Raw genomic sequence first — 22,761 nt, forward strand, 5'->3', positions numbered from 1 at the left:
TGAACATCTACTTTCATGTGATTCATAGACATAAATCCATACCCAAGCATATACAACAAGTAAGAAATGAATTGAGCTTTGAAAAATAGAGAATATAAAATATCTCCATTTCTCTACAAAAAAAAAGTTTAGATGTGGTCTTATGAAATAGGCTATGTGGTACTTCTATGATTGTCTGTTATTGGCTTGAGAAAGAAGGAATTATGGCTACGAAAAATTCCATTTTGTGCTAGTCACTCATTCTAAATTTCTACAAAGTAAGCTCACAGCAACTCTGACATCTTTCCACATGCCTAGAATTGTAAAACTGTTGTGAAATGAAACTGATTGTTCAGGTTTCAGTAAACTCTATCACTGTGCACAGCAGTAATGAGGCACTTCCTCAGGTAGCTGTGAATTCAACAGGAATAAAATAATTGTGCTCTACCTTTAACGCTCCCTCCCCCCAATTGCATCTGAGCTTTAATTCCAAATTAGACTGTAGGAACTAAAGACAGCTGCATTTTAAAAGTAAAAACATTGGCTTATTACAATGCGAAATAACTCTGTATCTTCAAATTTGGTAAGGGTCTGTGGGCTGAGAGAGACTATTCTTCAAAAGGGTGTCCACTACACTGGATCACCACTTCACCAGGAAGTGAGTGAAGATCCTCACAGAGACCACCACAGTGTCACCTGCACTGTGAGATTGATCCGAGAAAGATAAGAAGAGTGGCCAGACTATGGGACAAGCAGTAAGTATTTAAGGGGTCTGAAGGAATCCCTCAAGACATGAGGAACATGGGTTAAGAAAATTTGTTCACAGCCAAGACCTGATCCAAGAGAGAGAGAGAGAGAGAGAGAGAGAGAGAGAGAGAGAGAGAGAGAGAGAGAGAGAGAGAGAGAAAGAGAGAGAGAGAGAATAGATTTCAGAAAAGCAGTTATCCCCTGTTCGGGACATTTAAGCAAAAGAGAAGGAAAAATGGATATAAACTATTTCAGAGCTCTCCTAGGGACAGGAAGAAATCAGGAGATATCTTGCTTTCTCTCTGTCTTCTATGGAGATATTATTAATTCTCATTAGGCTATCTGGGTTCCTTTGAGACATCAAGTTCTCTTCCCTCTCTGTCTATTGTCTGTCCTTGGTGCACCAATCTGTCCATATGTCTGTCAATTTATGTTTGTTTTTGTTTTGTTGTTTGAATGATTGTTGTTCTGTGTTTCATGTTAAAAAAAATGGTTAAAACTTTATCTGCTGTCTGTCCATCCTTTTATTTAGTTTAACTGGTTTAAAAGGAAGTCTCAATCTGCACAGCAGAAACTGATAAGTTACACTGCACTCTGGCTGTGAGGCAAGCACAGCTGGAAAAGCCCTGCTAGAGGCTAATTATCTACACAGGCAGTTCTTAAAGTGCCAACAGATTTTGCCTGGAAGATTGGTAACAGAAGTCAGCTTAAAATTGGTAACTCAGGGTTGGAGTTATTCTAAATAACACTTGACATGAACCAACCCAGGAAAACAGGTCTCTAAAGATACTTCTAAATTGGGATAATATTGTATGTAATTTTTATTCTAGAAACTAGATTTATAAAGGATAGAATTTTAAATGATGTCTCTTTAATGATATATTAAGTGCTGCTCTATCATGCATTCATATGTAAGAACTGGCAGCCAAACTTTGGACATGAAAGTCGTGCTTTTGGTATTGATTTTAAAGAGAATGGTTGTTTTGTTTTGCAAAATTATGGTCATGCTCTAATATTGCAAAAGAAATTTAAAAATATAGTTAAACTGCCAGGGTTCCATTAGCTGCAGTTTACAATTCAATCACAAGCTCAATATTTTAACTCACCTATATTTATAATTAAGAAAAAAAATCAAGCAAGTAGAGACATTCATAAAGGATATTATAAAATAGTAGTAGATTTGATAGATTTTTTTTTTTTTACTATTCCTTTGCATCCTCAGGACTGTGAAAAATTTGCTTTCACTGTTCCTTCTATCAATTTTAAAGAGCCAATGAAAAGCTATCAGTGGATAGTTCTTTCTCAAGGTATGGCAAACAGTCCTATATTATGTCAAAAATTTGTGGCATAAGCCATCCAGCATATAAGACAGCAATGGCCAACGATATACATTATGCGGATGCTATCTTATTAGCAGGAAAAGATGCTCAGGAGTTGCTTCTATGCTGTAGAAATTTGCAACAGGCATTAGCTGACAAAGGATTACAAATAGCTCAAGAAAAATTGCCAACTCCAGATCCTTATAACAATTTAGGAATTTTTTAAAAATTTTAATTAGATATTTTCTTCATTTACATTTAAAATGCTATCCCCTTTCCTAGTTTATTCTCTGAAAGACTGGATACCTTCACCCCCGCCCCCGCCCTGCTCCCCAACCCACCCACTCCTGCTTCCAAGCCCTGGCATTACCCTGAAGTCCTCCCATAATAATGGGGGTGGGGACTTTAGCACCATAATCTCATTAATGGACAGGTTCTTGAAACAGAAACTAAACAAAGACACAGTGAAACTAATAGAGGTTCTGAATCAGATGGATTTAACAGATATCTACAGAACATTTCACCCTAAAACAAAATAATGTACCTTCTCAGCACCTCATAGTACCTTCTCCAAATTGACCATATAATCAGTCACAAAACAAGCCAAAAATGATACAAGAAGAATAAAATAATCCCATGCACACTATCAGATCACCATGGCCTAAGGCTGGTATTCAATAATGACAAAAACAGCAGAAACCCCATATACCCATGGTAAACATACTTTGTAAACACTCTTTGTCCTTCTATGTTCTAAGAACTATAAGCTCCTTTCTGAATTTAAATTTAATAGGCCAGAAGCAAGTACACACTTGTGACCCACTGAAAGAGAGAAAGTGAAGATATGACTATGTTCTAATTATTTATTGATACGTTTTTTAGTTTACCATTTCCTCTGATTCTGACTCATATAAGAACTTTGTTTATGCAAAGAATCATCATTTTTCTGTACCCTTTAGATGATAAGGTATGTCACTGGACACATAGGTGATTTGTCCAGAGACAGCATCAAGATAATAGTTGTCTTGGAACTGGATCCAATTTTTTAGTTTCTGTCCTCTCATATTTCCCCAGTCACATTCATCCTATCACTTCTCATGTGAGCAGGCCCCAGTGACTCAATAGCACATGTCAGCTCTTCCACTTCTACATTCTTTTCGCTTCTCTGATATCACACTCTAGGGATAGCACAAATTCGGTAGCTGGCTGGAGAAAGGATGAGGCCCATTCTGAACTTCAGGCTCAGCTTCTCATTGATTGGGGGCTTGAAGGTAAATTTTTGCATAAGGGCAGAGAAAAAAATGAACAGCTCAGATTTAGCCAACTGTTCTCCAAGACAAGCTCTTTTTCCTGTGGGATGAAACAGAAAATGAATCACTTTCTCTACTGACATCAGACCTGTAACATTGTTTAAACTGTTACATACTATGGGGGCATTTGAAGTTGGAAAAAATATCTTTTGCATTATGCTAATGGCTATGTAAGGCCCCCATAGACTTATATATTTGAATAAATATATAGGGGCCAGGGAGTTGAATGTGGTGGCTTCCATATACTTGGCTCATAGGAAGTGACACTATTAGGAGGTGTGATCTTGTTGGAATAGGTGTGACCTTGTTGGAAGAAGTGTGTCACAGTATAGGTAGGCTTTGAGGCATCCTAGTGTTCAATTTCTGCCCAGTGCAAGAGTATCACTTCCTGGCTAGCTTTAGATCAAGATGTAGAACTCTCAGATCCTCCATCATCATATCTGCCTGAATTCTACCATCCTTCCCATCATGAGGATAAAAGACTGAACCTTTGAAACTGTAAGCCATCCTCAATTAAATATTTGATTTATTAGAGTTGCTTTGGTAATGATGCCTCTCTACAGCAATCCCAGCCTAACTAAAACAGATATTATGTTTTAACTATATTTTTAAAGTGTTGTTAAAACCTATAATAAGAGTCAACTTCTAATGACCTGTGTGTAAATCAGAACATGGTCTACTTCATCAGGAGTCTTTTAAATTACTGTCTTGTGTATTTGTTATGTTAAGGTAGGGAGCACTTCCTCCTAGCTTCATCTAATTTCCTTATTAATACTCAGTTTTATTTATGAGTAATATGTAGGAGAGCATACCTTTAAAATAACTTGGGACATTAAAAACTATAAATATGCTAGGGGTCCACCTTTTTTATGAGAAGAGACAGAGTTGGGTCTCTATGCCATATTTTAGGAAATAAAGCCAAAGAGAAATAAAGGTAATCTGAAGCAGTCTCTTTTCAGGAAATTCTATAAATTGGCAGTAGTGAGAAGAAACTATTGTCAGGGCCACATGGAGAAGATACAGTTGAACCAGAGGATTCCAGGGAGAAGAGGTCAGAAGAGCTAAGGAGGAGACTATGACACTTTCCTCCTCATCACAACTCACCCATTGAGAATGGCAGAAAGGATTCTCTCTTCTTAAACTGTCCATTCTCCAAAAAATGCTCTGGATTGAACACTTCTGGAGTGGCCCACTCTTTGGGGTCTCTGTGTAGTGCAGTCAAATTGGTCAGGATCATGGTTCCCTATAGAAGGTAACAAAGCATCAGAGCTTGATATCTGGAACACACTCAAGTGGGAGTGGCTCTCAATCTTCCATGCTGGAGACTCTTTTTTTTTTTTCTTTCAAAAATTTTTATTAGATATTTTCTTCACTTACATTTCAAATGCTATTCCAAAAGTTCCCTATACCCTCCCTTCACTCTGCTCCCCAACCTACCTACTCCCGCTTCCTGGCCCTGGCATTCTCCTGTACTGGGGCATATAATCTTCACAAGACAAAGGGTCTCTCCTCCCATTGATGGCTGACTAGGCCATCCTCTGCTACATATGCAACTATATACCACAGTTCTGGGTGGTATTGGTTAGTTCATATTGTTCCTCCTATAGTGTTGCAGACCCCTTTAGTCCCTTGGTACTTTTTCTAGCGCCTTCATTGGGGGCCCTGTGTTCCATCCAATAGATGACTGTGAGCATCCACTTCTATATTTGCCAGGCACTGGCATAGCCTCACAAGAGATAACAATATCAGGGCCCTGTAAGCAAAACCTTGTTGGCATATGCAATAGTTCTGGGTTTGTTGGTTGTTTATGGGATGGATCCCTGGGTGGGGAAGTCTCTGGATGGCCCTTCCTTCCATCTCAGCTCCAAAATTTATCTCTGTAACTCCTTCCATGGATATTTTTGTGGGGGTTTTTTTGTCTTTGTTTTTGTTTTTTTTATTTGTTTGTTTGTTTGTTTTTGTTTTTTCGAGACATGGTTTCACTGTGTAGCTCCGGCTATCCTGGAACTCACTCTGTAGACTAGGCTGACCTCAAACTCAGAAATCTGCCTGCCTCTGCATCCCAAATGCTGGGATTAAAGGCGTGCACCACCACACCTGGCTCTTCCATGGGTATTTTGTTCCCCATTCTAAAAAGGAATGAAGTATCCACACTTTGGTCTTCCTTCTTCTTGAGTTTCATGTGTTTTGCAAATTGTATCTTGGGTTGTCTAAGTTTCTGGGCTAATATTCGCTTATCAGTGAGTGCATATCATGTGTGTTCTTTTGTGATTGGGTTACCTCACTCAGGATGATATCCTCCAGATCCATCCATTTGCCTAAGAATTTCGTAAATTCATTGTTTTTTAATAGCTGAGTAGTACTCTATTGTGTAAATGTACCACATCTTCTGTACCCATTCCTCTGTTGAGGGTTATCTGTAGCCAGAAGCTGGAGACTCTTGATATCCTAAATGTTTTCACTCTGACCAAGCTACTTCTTAAGTGTCATTTCCACATATTATTTCTTTTTAATATAATGACCATTTCAATAGTTAATTGTCATTTCCTCATAGGAACTTTTATCAGCACATTGAACTACTCTATTACAGAAAACAATTGCTTAATAGGAAGAGGTTAGTACTTGTATGTCTAGGAAATGACCTTTAAGTTCAAGGAAAGATATTGAGTCTTGTTTATCATAATGGTCAGGTCCATGGTGCCATAATATCTAATTCTTGGTTCTTTTCCATAGAGTGTTAAAGTGACAACACATAATCAGACCACAGTTAGGAAAAACTTTATTGATTTATCAGGAGGCACTCCTGTCTAGGCAGATACATGTATGACCCTTGTTATGAGCCTTTCCCTCATGATGTTCTGTCACTGGGAAACCTGGGCCATTCTTTCTTACTTCTTCCTTAGTGTAGCCTTCCATACTGTTCCCTTAGACCGAAACAATCACCTACCAAATTTGTAATGTTCCTCACTCTTCTTTTGCATCATACACAAAGAACTAGAGTGTTTTCTCCTGGGAATTCCTTGTGACTTGTGATTAGATATTCCATGTAGAATCTAGATCTTCTCCAATCCCAAATCAAGGTTTTAAGATACTTAATGAATTTTGACTTAATTTATAAAAATAAAAAAATGTAATTCTGAGTATTATATCCCACACACCTAGTCTTATTTTATTTTCATTTGGATCTTTTGAAAGGGGTAAAGAAGCTTAAGCCATGAATGGTTACATAATATGCTCACATAGTTGTAGAAGTCATCATTGGAATGAGGTCTTCCTGCTCTCAAGGCCATAAGTTCCAGCCTTTCATGTACCTAGCCACTTTTATTTCTATATCATCAGGATGGATGTTAGCATTGATATTAGAAGTCTGTGGGAAAAGTTTCAGAGTTAAGTAAATGTATAGAAAAAAGGCAAACAGCACCTGGGTAATCAAGAACTCAATTTCCAGCCATGAGCTTTTCAGTAACCAAAGGGCAACTAACTAAGGTGGCTGCTCCTCTGACTCTAAAGAGAAGGTGGCTGTCCAGTGATGGATGGATAAGCTTGTCTGAGTCTGAAGTGGAGAGTATCTCCTAGAAAAATATATTCTAAGGGTCTTAGATAATTAATCTATATTCTCAGAGACTGGCCATAGACAACAAGGAATGAAGTTTCAATTATATGTTATAGACAAGGAATTCTAGTGGCCAGAAGAAATGGGTAATAATGTCATCAGTATTTACTTTGTGGAGACAGAATAGAACATGGATATAGGGAGTGAAATGGAAATAAGTTCCTTTAACGTTGAATACAGCAAGAACGAGGGAAAGTATGAATTCTTGAAACTAGCTTGCTTTCAGATACTGTTTCTTATTGCTTTTAGAAGAGAACTCTTATGAAAACTTTTTCTAGTATTTAGCTTTCCAATCTAGAAAATGGAGATTGATAGTTACTCTGAAAAATTAGAAAGATGTTTTGAAAGAGATACATCTACAATATGTCATGATTGTTTCATAAATATTATTCCCTACCTCACTTTCTTATAATTAAGAGTTCACATCAGATTTTTTGTGATATTATGGGGTATAAATAAAAACTGGAAATGGGCCCATGGGGACAATGTTAGAAACACTAGTTTTATTCTGGGGTTTGTCTATGAGCCTCAAATATGATTTATGTATTAAATTCTCTTTTGAGGATTGTGAAGAAGTTCCTAAACTCACATAGCAGGTCTCTAATTCCAAGACCTGCCCAAATAAACAGTGTCTGAAATAGAATTTATGCTATCTAGGTGCTCACATAATCACAGGACAATGATGAGGTTGTCGAAGGAAAATGAAGCTAGCTTTTGCTTAAATATCTTTGATCAAAGAACCTTCTGTTACAGCTTCCAACAATATATGTGAAAAAACATTTAAATACATTAAGAGTTTTATCAGATATCTCTCTCTCCTGTTGAAATTATTTCTTAGAACATGAATATCCATCACCTTTAAAGTTTAGGTTCTGAAATTGACATCCAACATAGACTGGGGTATATGAATCTGGGAATGCATCATTACCTTTGGCAGGTGGAATCCATTAAACTTGGTGTCAACTGTAACTTCCCTGGAAGAATTCAAAGGGACGATGTTGCCCATCCTCTGGACCTCATGGATGACAGCATTGGTGTAGGGCATGGACTCTCGGTCAGACAAGCTCACCTGCCTCTTGTGGCCAATAACTCTGTCAATCTCCGCCTGTACATTTTCTGAGATAAAATAGGAGTGTCTATTATGTTTTATTTTAATTTTTTTTTCATCAAGTTTTTTACTACCTAGTTGTTATGGTATGTAAATAAATTGTTAGTCATTATTTGGAAAAATCAAATGCTCCATGAAATGAAAAGTATACCTATTCTTGTCTGCTTAAATCTTCTAAACCTATGAGGAAGGAAAAAAAAATGGAATTGGACATTCTTCCTCAACCAGTGGAGGGACAAAAGCAATGCACAAATCATATCAATAAGGACATCAGTAGCAGAGGGTGGGGAGGGAGCATCTCTGCAAATACAAGACACAGAAAAGTATAAATTTGTGGGATAATTTATAATTGTATATAAATAGTACTTTGATTCAATATGACTCAATAGTATTGGTTCAAACTTCAGAAGTCTGACCTAGAGTAATTTATTTTAGGAATATTTAAGCACAGCACAATTTGAAAAATGTTTTCTGGGAATATTTTACTCAATCCAACACACACACACACACACACACACACACACACACACACACACACACACACCTTAAAACATAACCAAATTGAAACTATCTATACTGTACAAGTAATTGTACAGTTCAAGTGACATTTTCCATAAAGATGGTTTCTATAGATTAACTAAGAAAACATGCTCATGATAAGAATCTGGGGAAGGATTTGGTGTAGCTTGGTAACACAAAAAGTTAATGTCAAACCATGTCAGCTCCTAGCTCTCTGAGTAGAAAACAAGTTTTAAATCTTTTCTTTTGAGAGGATAATACAGTGTGATTAACATCCCTAGTACCACTAGTGCCAGTAAGGAGATAGCATTTGGGATGATTCTTCTAGATGTAGAGAACTTAAGATACTGCACTATCGTTTGAAGGAAGACAAGATGATTTGAAAACAAGGCAAGAATAAGAGTAGTGCCACAAGAGGACATATAGCAAAACTACATAAAGCATGGGTCAGGCTAGGATTCAGAGAGGTGTTAAAAGATGACACATTCAAACCAAGGAGTTTGTCCAGTATTCAGGGGAAATATTGTCAATGAATATCAAACAAGAAGAAAAGGAAGAAGAAGACAAAGAAGAGGAAGGCAAAGAGGAAGAGGAAGAGAAAGAAGGAGAAGGAGATGAAGGTGAAGAAGAAGAAGAAGAAGAAGAAGAAGAAGAAGAAGAAGAAGAAGAAGAAGAAGAAGAAGAAGAAGAAGAAGAAGAAGAGGAAGAAGAGGAAGAAGAGGAGGAGGAGGAGGGGGAATGGTCATGTTGTAAGAACATGTGTACCCTGAGCCAACAATGTCCTAATAAAACAGTTAGAGGACATGTCTGTTCATAAGTTCACATTGCATCATAGCTGTTCCAACTTTTCCCACAACAACATTGCTATCTTCTTCTTTTTTTTAAAATCTGAGACACAATTTCCAGAAGCATCATTTTACCTTTACCAGGACAAACCACATGCTCACCTTGGATTTCTGGATAGCTACTCATGTAGAGCAAAGCCCATCGCAGTGTTGAGGATGTTGTCTCTGTTCCACCCAAAAAGAGGTCCAGAGTGGTGCTGATAAGGTTTTCTTCATTGAAACTTGTAGTTCTATCAGGGTCCTAAAAAAAACAATGTATATTCATTTATCCAGAAGGTTTGTTTGTCTCTGCATAGAAGGTTTCCACCATGTGAAGTGGAGTAAAAAGGAAACAACCATAGGCAAAAAAAGACCCTCTGTATGACTTTATAAGGAAACACAGATATCATAATTGAGTTCTTTTTCCAAGTGCTAATAAAGCTTCCAGTACTCAAGTGAATGGAACCAAGAATGCCACATTCTCATAATTTCTGAGAAGATATTTCAGTATATAAAGAATGTGCCTTTGATAAACTTTATTTTTTATATCAACAGTATCATATGTTAGCTGCATGACTCAGAGAAAATCACTTTGTATTTTCATTGTTCAAATGCATGTTTTATAAAATGGGAATAAGACACATTCATTGAAAGTACATTTTAAATTTTATGAAGTTTGAAAACCACAAAGCAAGTAGTCAACAATCCAGTTATTTTTGTGAATACCTGAAATAATAAAGTTAATTACAAACAAACCCATCATTATACTAACTTTTATAGTTAAAAACCTGTTTTCATCAATTATTTCTCATGAAATCCCATTATTTTTATTCTCCTTCTAGAAACTTAAATTTGTTAATATAGTTTCTCATGTTACAAACCTATATCTAAACACTATATAGCCAGCATCATCTCCTATGAGAAGACAATGCACTTGTGGGTTACTGTGTAAGTAAGATGAAGTAAGGAAAGAAGGAAGAAATGTACTCTCTATCAACTGCAAGAGAAGTGTTTAAATTTCTTGAGTCACAGATGACAATCTCAATTCAATGCTATACTTTAGGCAGCAGCTTACTCAACTCAAAACAGCATCTACAGTTTCATGAGGTCCCATTTGTCAAGTCTCGATCTTACAGCACAAGCCATTGCTGTTCTATTCAGGAATTTTTCTCCTGTGCCAATATCTTCGAGGCTATTCCCCACTTTCTCCTCTATAAGTTTCAGTGTCTCTGGTTTTATGTGGAGCTCTTTGATCCACTTAGATTTGACCTTAGTACAAGGAGATAGGAATGGATCAATTCCCACTCTTCAACATGATAACCACCAAATGTTCCAGCACCATTTGTTGACAATGCTATCTTTTTTCCACTGGATGGTTTTAGCTCCCTTGTCAAAAATCAAGTGACCATAGGTGTGTGGGTTCATTTCTGGGTCTTCAATTTTATTCCATTGGTCTACTTTTCTGTCATTATACCAGTACCATGCCGTTTTTATCACAATTGCTCTGTAGTACAGCTTTAGGACAACATGGTGATTCCACCAGAGGTTCTTTTATCCTTGAGAAGAGTTTTTGCTATCCTAGGTTTTTTGCTATTCCAGATGAATTTGCAGATTGTTCTTTCTAATTCGTTGAAGAATTGAGTTGGAATTTTGATGGGGATGGCATTGAATCTGTAGATTGCTTTCGGCAAGATAGCCATTTTTACAATGTTGATCCTGTCAAACCATGAGCATGGGAGATCTTTCTGTCTTCTGAGATCTTTAATTTCATTCTTCAGAGACTTGAAGTTATTATCATATAGATCTTTCACTTCCTTAGTTAGAGTCACGCCAAGGTATTTTATATTATTTGTGACTATTGAAAAGGGTGTTGTTTCCCTAATTTCTTTCTCAGCCTGTTTATTCTTTGTGTAGAGAAAGGCCATTGACTTGTTTGAGTTAATTTTATATCCAGCTACTTCAATGAAGCTGTTTATCAGGTTTAGGAGTTCAACCACTCTGGAAATCAGTCTGGCTGTTTCTCAGAAAATTGGACATGGTACTACCGGAGGATCCCGCAATACCTCTCCTGGGCATATATCCAGATGTTCCAACTAGTAAGAAAGAAGAATGCTCCACTATGTTCATAGCAGCCTTATTTATAATAGCCAGAAGCTGGAAAGAACCCAGATGCCCCTCAACAGAGGAGTGGATACAGAAAATGTGGTACATTTACACAATGGAGTACTACTCAGCTATTAAAAAGAATGAATTTATGAAATTCCTAGGCAAATGGTTGGACCCGGAGGGCATTATCCTGAGTGAAGTAACCCAATCACAAAAGAACTCAAATGATATGTACTCACTGATAAGTGGATATTAGTTCAGAAACTTAGAATACCCACGATATAAGTTACAATTTGCAAAACACACAAATCTCAAGAAGAACAAAGACCAAAGTGTGGACACTTTGCCCCTTCTTAGAATTGGGAATAAAACACCCATGAAAGGAGTTACAGAGACAAAGTTTGGAGCTGAGACAAAGGGATGGACCATCTAGAGACTGCCATATGCAGGGATCCATCCAATAATCAGCCTCCAAACGCTGACACCATTGCATACACTAGCAAGATTGTGATGATAGGACCCTGATATAGCTGTCTCTAGTGAGACTACACCGGGTCCTAGCAAACACATAAGTGGATGCTCACAGTCAGCTAGTGGATGGATTACAGGGCCCCCAATGGAGGAGCTAGAGAAAATACCCAAGGAGCTAAAGGGATCTGCAACCCTATAGGTGGAACAACATTATGAACTAACCAGCTTAAAATGGTTATCTTGACTCTAGCTGCATATGTATGAAAAGATGGCCTAGTCGGCCATCTCTGGAAAGAGAGGTCCATTGGACTTGCAAATTTTATATGCCCCAGTACAGGGGAATGCCAGGGCCAAAAAGTAGGAGTGGGTGGGTAGGGGAGTTGGGGAGGAGGGTATGGGGGACTTTTGAGATAGCATTGGAAATGTAAATGAGGAAAATACCTAATTAAAAAAAAAACAACATCTACTTTGATTATATTACTGGGTTCTGTATAGAAGAATGGATGGTGGTAATAATGGGAAAGGAGGCATGCAAAAATGTTATCTAAACCTTAAAGGGTAAATCCTAGCATTCAGCTCAATGTTTCATTTGTTACACAGTAGAGACTGAAGTATTCTAGATAACTAGTTTTGAGGAAGATGTAAAACAACAGAATTCTCAAGGTTAAATGCTACTTTTGATTTTTGTACAGTTCTTCAAATGTGGACAAGAGATAGGAGATGCAGGATGTATAGGTAATATTTTGGTATTTTTCAAGTAGTAAGTCAAATATAATTCAACCCTTATCTTTCTTTCTTGAATTGATGGCACTCCATGTGTCTAAAATATTGACCTTATATTTTTTCATCTCATATAGATGAAACACAACTAAATAAACGAAATTAAAACACCTACATCCTAACAAAATTTATCTAAGTAGTTCCAATGTAATCATAAGACTGTGAAGGGGGGAAATGAATCAGAGTCATAGAAAAGTGGAGGACTGTTGAAAAGAAAGATCAGTCCAAGCATAGAGGTTGAAAAAGCACCTGCAAGTTTAGGTTTAGTTGACAAGAGGTCTTGTGCATACAGATGTATAGGAATCGTGTTTTTGTACATTGTATAAACTTTACTCTTGTGTTAGTCAAATGCTGATTTATCTGCCCTCATATCTTGTTTCAAAATGGCATTATCTTATCTAAGAATCTTCTGACCCAAGTTTGTGTAAACAGTTCTTAACCATTTATGCTCTGCCTTGTCAATAAGTGTTGATCACCCAATGGCTGGGTGGATTAAAGAATAGGTTGGGATGTCTGCCAACCAGAGAAAGGAAAGAGGGAAGCGAGGGAGATTCTGATCAGTGACAAGGATGAAGGATTTGAAGTCATAATGAAGGAGTCCAGAGACAGATGCTAGAAACACACCCGAAGCACAAAGAGCCAAATTAATAATAATATGCAAGTATCCTGGGATTGGATTGGGAGGCAGTCAGATTAGCATAGAAAGTAAAGATAGATCATTTAATTTCTAAGGTATTTAGGTGGAGTTTTAAATAAATCTTGGTTTCTTGTGCAGTTAATGGAGAACAGCATAAAGTAAAGAGATGCAGCTGCCAAATTAAATTACTGTTACATTTATATTGAAGAAAATACATCATGTGGATGAGTATTGGAGAAGCCAGAAATGCTAAACATGCATACATACTGCTTCAAAGGTTGGGGATGCCTTCTTGTCATCCTACCAGAAGGCTATGAGGGTAAGAAGTTTACAACTTGGTGATCCTTTGCTGTCTGTAATGCCAGATATCCCCCGAATCTCCAATAATTTATTTATTTTTATCCCATACCCTTTCACCCTAAATGCTGAGCATTGCTTTTCAGTCCATTAAATCGATTCCAATGAGAGTTGTCATTTATAATTTTCAACAGCCTAAATAACTTCTATCTTACCTCAGACCAGGCCGATCCCTTCTTTGGCAGCCAATATGTTACTTCAGTCATTCTCTTTAGGCCCTAAATCTTTAAGTCTGTCTTTGAGTCATCAACACCTATCTTTGTGAGAGAAAGAAGCTAGATATACTATTTCTATGTACTATAGACTAATGTACAGATGTGCTATGGACTATTGTAAATGTAAACGTGTTTTAAGCATTGTTATACTCACTGAACTGAGTTGTCAGAAAAATTTTCCCCAACACTGTGCTGTCCTCAAATATGGCTAAAGTAAATGACCTGGCATCAGATTCTGGAAGTTTGAATCATGGATAACTAAGTTAAGCTGAACTGACATTGACTCTTACCTCAGTAGGATTGTTTTCCTGCAGGTTATAAAGCCTGCATGAAACCCTGTAGCTGCTGTCTAACATGGGATACATGAAGCATCAGTGAACCATTATAATACCAAACTATTTCTTCTAAAGGCGCAAAATATTCAGAGCAACAACTCTATAAGTTTGTACAAGCAATATAAAATTTAATCCCTGGTTCCCTAAACATTGGAAGATATTGAAACTTAGAAAAGCTATTGGAGGCAATGTAAAATGAACCACCCAAAAAGATCAAATCCCTGTCAATTACTTTGCAATCTGAATTGCAGTAATATATGGGTTAGATCCACCCAAGGATGACCATAAGAGGAAAATCTTCCAGACATATCTGAGCAGAGGGCTAGTTCCCCCATATTTAAGATATTCTATTCCCCCTTTCAAACACTACAAATGGATGTCCATGTACAACATATATTCCTTCTAGTCATTCCAATTCAGAAACTCAGTCTATGCTACCATATGTCAAGAGACCACTTATGGAAAATGAGGAAATAATGAACAGAACAATAATTGCATAAATCCTATGATCTTAGACACTTAGATGTGTTCTAGAAACGGGAGCAGCGCTCAAAATCAACTTCCCAGAGCGACTTCTAGAGAGGAAAACATCTACACACAATGTTAATGCACTGTAAATACAGGGAATATTATCAAGTACTTTTGTTATTAAATGGCCAACGTTTCTGTAAGAAGATGATACAGGAAGCACATTCCTTACCTTTTGCATTTCTATTAGGAAAGCATCAATGAAATCTCTTGGCTCATCTGGGTTCCAATCTTTCTCGTGTTTCTTGACAATATGAGAAACAAACAATTTCAGTTTTCCCCAATTTCTGAATATTTTCTGATGTGGTCCAGGAAGATATTTCATTATACATGGGAAGCCATTGTAGAGCTGGTTGGGGAAATAAGATAACCATAGAAACACCTTGACATCAATTTCCATATTTTAAGTCAGTCTTGTCTTTCTCTCTTTGTTTCTTATAATGAAGAAAGATAAAGTTTCCTTTCTCAGGTCTAAAGGGAGAATTTTAGTTCATCATAGAAAATATACTGAGTCACCAATCCCTTTTCTTTGTCCTATCTGATTGTTCCCTTGTACATGCCACCACCTCTCCTACCTAGAGGCTGGAATTTCATGCAGTACTTTTCTAGACTTTAGCCCATGGCCAGTGTTTAATCTATAGGGCTTCCAGAGGAAACATGTGACACTTTAAACACATGGCTACTGTTCTGACTCTACCCTCCATTTCATTTCCACTGAAGGTTCTAAGTTGTTCCTTGAGTACCCATTCCCTTCTTTCTGCCAGTGTTATTCTGTGTGATTTAATATCCTTTGTGCTTGAATCATTTGAAGAATGTACATTTGTTGCAGAGTGTACATTTACAGCTATAACTCATTGTGCCCAGAAGGCACTCCCGTGGGATCCATATAAACCTTGGCCGTTTTCATGAAGGCTCTTTTAAGTGCTCCCTTCTTGGAATACTGTCTTCCTGATGATCCTCCAAGTGACAGCTGTCTTTTCACCCTCTCTCTATTATCTGCCATAATTTATTTTCCTAAGAGAAATTATCAGAAACATTTGTGTTTCGAGGTAATTTGATACCACCTTGCCCCTTTAATATGAGATGATCTGCATATGAGTAAGACAGTATTTTTATTGAAATAATGTGGTTATGGAATGGACTTTTATTACTATCATGTGGAAAGTTAATAGTATGATGTAAATGGCACAGACATGATATGGATGCTCTAATGCTTTCTAGCTATAATAGCATAATAATTCTGTGATGGTGGTGGTGGTAGTAGTAGTAGTAGTAGTAGTAGTAGTAGTAGTAGTAGTAGTAATGGTGGTGGTGGTGGTGGTTGTTGTTGTTGTGGTGGTGGTGGTGGTGGTGGTGGTGGTGGTGGTGGTGGTAGCAGTAGGACAAGTACTGGTAATTATTTAACTTTATCTTATTAACGTAATCTCCAGTGGGGTTCCTGAAGGATAGTAAAGAGTGAGAAACTCCAATCATACAATGGTAGCAGACCATTGTATGTAACTGCTCTTTTACTCCTTCACCAGCATGTACATATGATGTTATTTTGTATCATCTTTATAAGATTTCTGTGAATATTTACAGAGATAAAGTATGTTCAGTTGTCCAAAAAATGCCTTGTGTTCTTGAGTATTCAAAAAAAAAAAAAAAAAAGGAAAGAAGAAAAAGGTTTACTATTCTCACCTTCTAGCCTCTGTTCCTTTCCTAGAATTTTTTTTTGAAACACATAATCATAAAGTCAGCTGAGTCACACACTAAACTCTCTTGAGTTCTCAGGCTCTGAATAAACTGGATGAAAGCAAATGGAGTTGCTGAACTAGGAGCTAATGTGAGTAAGAGGGAAAACAGAGGATAACTTTGACAATAACAACAACAACAACAACAACAACAATAATAATAGTATTATGAATGTTTTCTAGGATGAATATAGAACAATTGGTCACTTTTGTGTAGTGAATTACATAAATCTCTAATAATAGATTTTTTGAAGACTTAGTGTGATAACAAAATGATATTTCCATGCATTATAAAATAGTCTAAAATCAAAGCAAATGGCATGATCTGAAATGCAACCAGTGAAGGTAAAACAAAAAAAAATAATAATAATCCTGTGGGAAATCAATATTACCATTGTAGCAGATTTATATAAAAGCAAAACAAATAGTTATGTAAATAAGATACAGTGGTAAAAATTTATAAGGAGATTTTAGAGTGTTTTAAACAGGTACATTAAAAATATAAAGTTGCTGCCCATGTAGCACAGTTAAAAATAAAATCAATGCATATATCAACTCTCATCAGAGAAAAGGGAGAATTCTGTTTGCAGTAGATGGTGACTAACACAGAAACCAACTGGACAAGATGTAAAGAATAATAAGACAATAAGAATGTTCAGGCCTAAAAAAGACACCCATTATCACAACTTCTCTCTAGGCTCAGGGATCATTGTAGCAGAGGAAGTAGAAAAGATACAAGAGACAGAGATAGCAGATGATTTCAAGGAAGCACTGTCTCTCAGACACAAGAAGGCAACTGCATGTAGGAATTCACAATGGTTGGGATAGCATGCCCAAGCACTGTGTAGTTGCAAGGCAGACCAAATGCAATCAAGGAGAATGGAGCTACTTAACAAAACTACTATCACCATGTCAGAAGACCTACTAACAATTGATAAGCAAACAATAACAACAAAAGAATGTGAAAATGGACAGATGTAGAAAGGAGATAGAGATGGAAGGAGCTGGGGAAAGGGGTGAATATGATGAAAGTGCATTCTAAGAAAGACTCAGAGAACTAATGATGAATGTAAACAAAAACATAAAGGCATAAAATTCAAATACAAAAGAATAGAAAAATAGGCAGAAATCCAAGAAAGAGAATTATTTATATTCACAAGAAATAAATTGCTCCTTAGGAAAGAAACTTTTACTAGAACTTAGGACCACTAAGAAAAAATACATTTATATGTGTCTAATATTTTATTAGGTATTTATTTCATTTACATTTCCAGTGCTATTCCAAAAGTCCCCCACATGCTCCCCCACGCACCCACTCCCAATTCTTGGCACTGGCATTCCCCTGTACTGAGGCATATAAAGTTCCCAAGAACAATGGGCCTCTCTTCCAACTGATGGCCGGCTAGGCCATCTTCTGATACATATGGTTAGTTCATATTGTTGTTCCACCTATAGGGTTGCAGATCCCTTTAGCTCCTTTCTCTAGCTCTTCCACTGGGGACCCTGTGATCCATCCAATAGATGACTGTGAGCATCCACTTTTGTGTTTGCTAGGCCCCGGCATAGTCTCACAAGAGACAGCTATATCTGGGTCATTTCAGCAAAATCTTGATTGTGTATGCAATGGTGTCAGTGTTTGGAGGCTGATTATTGGATGGATCCCTGGATATGGCAATCTCTATATGGTCCATCCTTTCGTCTCAGCTCCAAACTTTGTCTCAGTAACTCCTTTCATGAGTGTTTTGTTCCCAATTCTAAGAAGGGGAAAAGTGTCCACACTTTGGTTGTCATTCTTGAGTTTCATGTGTTTCACAAATTGTATCTTTTATATATTGGGTATTCTAAGTTTTTGGGCTAATATCCACTTATCAGTGAGTACAAATTTAGTGAGTTCTTTTGTGATTGGGTTACCTCACTCAAAATGATGCCCTCCAGGTCCATCCATTTGCCTAGGAATTTCATAAATGCATTCTTTTAAATAGCTGAGTAGTACTCCATTGTGTAAATGTACCACATTTTCTGTATCCATTGCTCTGTTGAGGGGCATCTGGATGATTTCCAGCTTCTGGCTATAATAAATAAGGCTGCTATGAACATACTGAAGCATGTGTCCATCTTACCAGTTTTGGAACATCTTCGGGATATATGCCCAGGAGAGGTATTATAGGATCGTCCAGTAGTGCTATGTCCAATTTTCTAAGGAAATGCCAGAATGATTTCCAGAGTGGTTGTACAACCTTGCAATCCCACCAACAATGGAGGAGTGTTCCTCTTTCTCCACATCCTCTCCAGCATCTACAGTCACCTGAATTTTTTATCTTAGCCATTCTGACTGGTGTGAGGTGGAATCTCAGGGTTGTTTTGATTTGCATTTCCCTGATGATTAAGGATGTTGAACATTTTTTTCATGTGCTTCTCAGCCATCGTTATCCCTCAGGTGAGAATTCTTTGTGTAGTTCTGAGACCCATTATTTAATGGAGTTATTTGATTTTTCTGGAGTCCACCTTCTTGATTTCTTTATATATATTGGATATTAGTCCCCTATCTGATTTAGGATAGGTAAAGATCCTTTCCCAGTCTATTGGTGGCCTTTTTGTCTGATTGACGATGTCTTCTGCCTTGCAGACGCTATGCAATTTCATGAGGTCCCATTTGTGGATTCTCAATCTTACAACACAAGCCATTGCTGTTCTATTCAGGAATTTTTCCCCTGTGCCCATATCTTTGAGGCTTTTCCCTAGTTTCTCCTCTATATGTTTCAGTGTCTCTGGTTTTATGTGGAGTTTCTTAATACACTTAGATTTGACCTTAGTACATGGAGACAGGAATGGATCAATTTGCATTCTTCTACATGATAACCGCCAGTTGTGCCAGCACCATTTGTTGAAAATGTTGTCTTGTTTCCACTGGATGGTTTTTGCTCTTTTATCAAAAATCAAGTAACCATAGGTGTGTGGGTTCATTTCTGGGTCTTCAATTCTATTCCATTAGTCTACTTGTCTGTCTCTATACCAGTACCATGAAGTTTTTATCACAATTGCTCTGTAGTACAGCTTTAGGTCAGGCATGGTGATTCCACCGGAGGTTCTTTTATCCTTGAGAAGAGTTTTTGCTATCCTAGGTTTTTTGTTATTCCAGATGAATTTGCAGATTGCCCTTTCTAATTCGTTGAAGAATTGAGTTGGAATTTTGATGGGGATTGCATTGAATCTGTAGATTGCTTTTAGTAAGATAGGCATTTTTACGATTTTGATCCTGCCAGTCTATGACCAAGGGAGGTCTTTCCATCTTCTGAGATCTTTAATTTCTTTCTTCAGAGACTTGAAGTTATTATCATATAGATCTTTCACTTCCTTAGTTAGAGTCACGCCAAGGTATTTTGTATTATTTGTGACTATTGAGAAGGGTGTTGTTTCCCTAATTTCTTTCTCAGCCTGTTTATTCTTTGTGTGAAGAAAGGCCAATGACTTGATTGAGTTAATTTTATATAGAGCTACTTCATTGAAGCTGTTTATCAGGTTTAGTTCTCTGGTGGAATTTTTCAGGTCACTTATATATACTATCATATCATCTGCAAAAAGTGATATTTTGACTACTTCCTTTCCAATTTGTTTTCTCTTAATCTCCTTTTGTTGTTGAATTGCTCTGGCTAGGACTTCAAGTACAATGTTGAATATGTAGGGAGAAAGTGGGCAGCCTTGTCTAGTCCCTGATTTTAGTGGGGTTGCTTCCAACGTCTCACCATTTACTTTGATGTTGGCTACTAGTTTGCTGTAGATTGCTTTTATCATGTTTAGGTATGGGCTTTGAATTCCTGATCTTTCCAAGACTTTTATCATGAATGGATGTTGGATTTTGTCAAATGCTTTCAACGCATCTAACGAGATGATCATGTGGGTTTTTTTTTTTTTGAGTTTGTTTATATAGTGGATTATGTTTATGGACTTCTGTATATTAAACCATCCCTTCATCCCTGGAATGAAACCTACTTGGCCAAGATGGACGATTGTTTTGATGTGTTCTTGGATCGGTTTGCAAGAGGTTTATTGAGCATTTTTGCATCTATATTCATAAGGGAAATTGGTCTGAAGTTCTCTATCTTTGCTGGATCTTTCTGTGGTTTATGTATCAGAGTAATTGTGGCTTCATAGACTGAGTTGGGTAGAATACCTTCTGCTTCTATTTTGTGGAGTAGTTTGTGAAGAACTGGAATTAGATCTTCTTTGAAGATCTGATAGAACTCTGCACTAAACCCATCTGGTCCTGGGCTTTTTATTGGCTGGGAGACTATTTATGACTGCTTCTATTTCTCTAGGGGCTATAGGATTGTTAGATGATTAACCTGCTCCTGATTTAAAATTGTTACCTGGTATCAGTTTAGAAACTTGTCCATTTCATCCAGGTTCTCCAGTTTTGTTGAGTATAGCCTTTTGTAATAGGATCTGATTGTGTTTTGGATTTATTCAGAATCTGTTGTCATGTCTCCCTTTTCATTTCTGAGTTTGTTAATTAGGATGCTGTTCCTGTGCCCTCTAGTGAGTCTGGCTAAGGTTTATCTACCTTGTTGCTTTTCTCAAAAAACCAGCTCCTCCTTTCGTTGATTCTTTGAATAGTTCTTGTTTCCACTTGGTTGATTTCGCCCCTGAGTTTGGTTATTTCCTGCCATCTACTCCTCTTGGGTGAATTTGCATCCTTTAGTTCTAAAGCTCTTAGGTGTGCTGTCAAGCTGCTAGTGTGTTCTCTCTCTAGTTTCCTTTTGGAGGGACTCAGAGCTATGAGTTTTCTTCTTAGAAATGCTTTCATTGTGTCCCATAAGTTTGGGTATGTTGTGGCTTCATTTTCATTAAACTCTAAAAAGTCCCTAATTTTTTCTTTATTCCTTCCTTGACCAAGGTATCATTGAGAAGATTGCTGTTCAGTTTCCATGTGAATGTTGGCTTTCTATTATTTATGTTGTTATTGAAGATCACCCTTAGTTTATAGTGATCTGATAGGATGCATGGGATAATTTCAATATTTTTGTATCTGTTGAGGCTTGTTTTGTGACCAATTATATGGTAAATTTTGGAGAAGGTACCATGGGGTGCGAAGAAGGTACATCCTTTTGTTTTAGGATAAAATGTTCTGTAGATCTGTTAGATCCATTTGTTTCATAACTTCTGTTAGTTTCACTGTGTCCCTGTTTAGTCTCTGTTTCCATGATCTGTCCATTGATGAAAGTGGTGTGTTGAAGTCTCCCACTATTATTGTGTGAGATGCAACGTGTGCTTTGAGCTTTACTAAAGTTTCTTTAATGAATGTGTTTGCCCTTGTATTTGGAACATAGATATTCAGAATTGAGAGTTCCTTTTGGAAGATTTTACCTTTGATGAGTATGAAGTGCCACTCCTTGTCTTTTTTGATGACTTCGGGTGGAAGTCGATTTTATTAGATATTAGAATGGCTACTCCAACATTTTTGTTCAGACCATTTGCTTGGAAAATTGTTTTCCAGCCTTTCATTCTGAGGTAATATCTGTCTTTTTCCCCGAGATGGGTTTCCTGTAAGCAGCAAAATGTTGGGTCCTGTTTTTGTAGCCAGTCTGTTAGTCTATGTCTTTTTATTGGGGAGTTGAGTCCATTGATATTAAGAGATATTAAGGAAAATTAATTGTTGCTTCCTATTATTTTTGTTGTTAAAGTTGACATTCAGTTCTTGTGGCTGTCTTCTTTTAGGTTTGTGGAAAGATTACTTTCTTTCTTTTTCTAGGATGTGGTTTCTGTCCGTGTATTTTTTTTTCTTTTTCTGTTTTTGTCCTTTGAAGGCCTATATTCATGGAAAGATAATGTATGAATTTGGTTTTGTACTCAAATACTTTGGTTTCTCCATCTACTGTAATTGAAAGTTTGGCTGGGTATAGTATCATGGGCTGGCATTTGTGTTCTTTCTCTTAGTGTCTGTATAACATCTGTCCAATATCTTCTGGCTTTCAGTCTCTGGTGGAAAATCTGGTGTAATTCTGATAGACCTGCTTTTGTATGGCACTTGACCTCTTTCCCTTACTGCTTTTAATATTCTATCTTTATTTAGTGCATTTGTTGTTCTGATTATTATGTGTCGGGAGGAATTCCTTTTCTGGTCCAGTCTATTTGGAGTTCTGTAGGCTTCTTGTATGTTCATGGGCATCTCTTTCTTTATGT

The 22,761-nt window shown here is 37.1% G+C and overlaps 1 protein-coding gene across 2 annotated transcripts in view; it reads right to left on the bottom strand.

The window, feature by feature from the left end:
• Nucleotides 1-1,180: 1,180 nt before the first annotated feature.
• The window catches only part of Cyp2j5 (cytochrome P450, family 2, subfamily j, polypeptide 5), a 36,740-nt gene continuing 15,159 nt past the window's right edge, over nt 1,181-22,761 (bottom strand). Inside the window, exons 5-9 of one of the 2 annotated variants that reach the window (NM_010007.4) lie at nt 15,021-15,197; nt 9,543-9,681; nt 7,897-8,084; nt 4,460-4,598; nt 1,181-3,395 (exon numbers count right to left, since the gene is read on the bottom strand). In NM_010007.4, the coding sequence (NP_034137.1) occupies nt 3,217-3,395; nt 4,460-4,598; nt 7,897-8,084; nt 9,543-9,681; nt 15,021-15,197 (822 nt within the window). In that variant the 3' untranslated portion in view covers nt 1,181-3,216. The remainder of the gene's footprint in view (nt 3,396-4,459; nt 4,599-7,896; nt 8,085-9,542; nt 9,682-15,020; nt 15,198-22,761) is intronic. The other variant, XM_006502720.3, reaches the window with a different exon arrangement.

The sequence above is a fragment of the Mus musculus genome, chromosome 4 (assembly GCF_000001635.26).
Source record: "Mus musculus strain C57BL/6J chromosome 4, GRCm38.p6 C57BL/6J".
In the NCBI taxonomy this organism is placed as follows: Eukaryota; Metazoa; Chordata; class Mammalia; order Rodentia; family Muridae; genus Mus; species Mus musculus.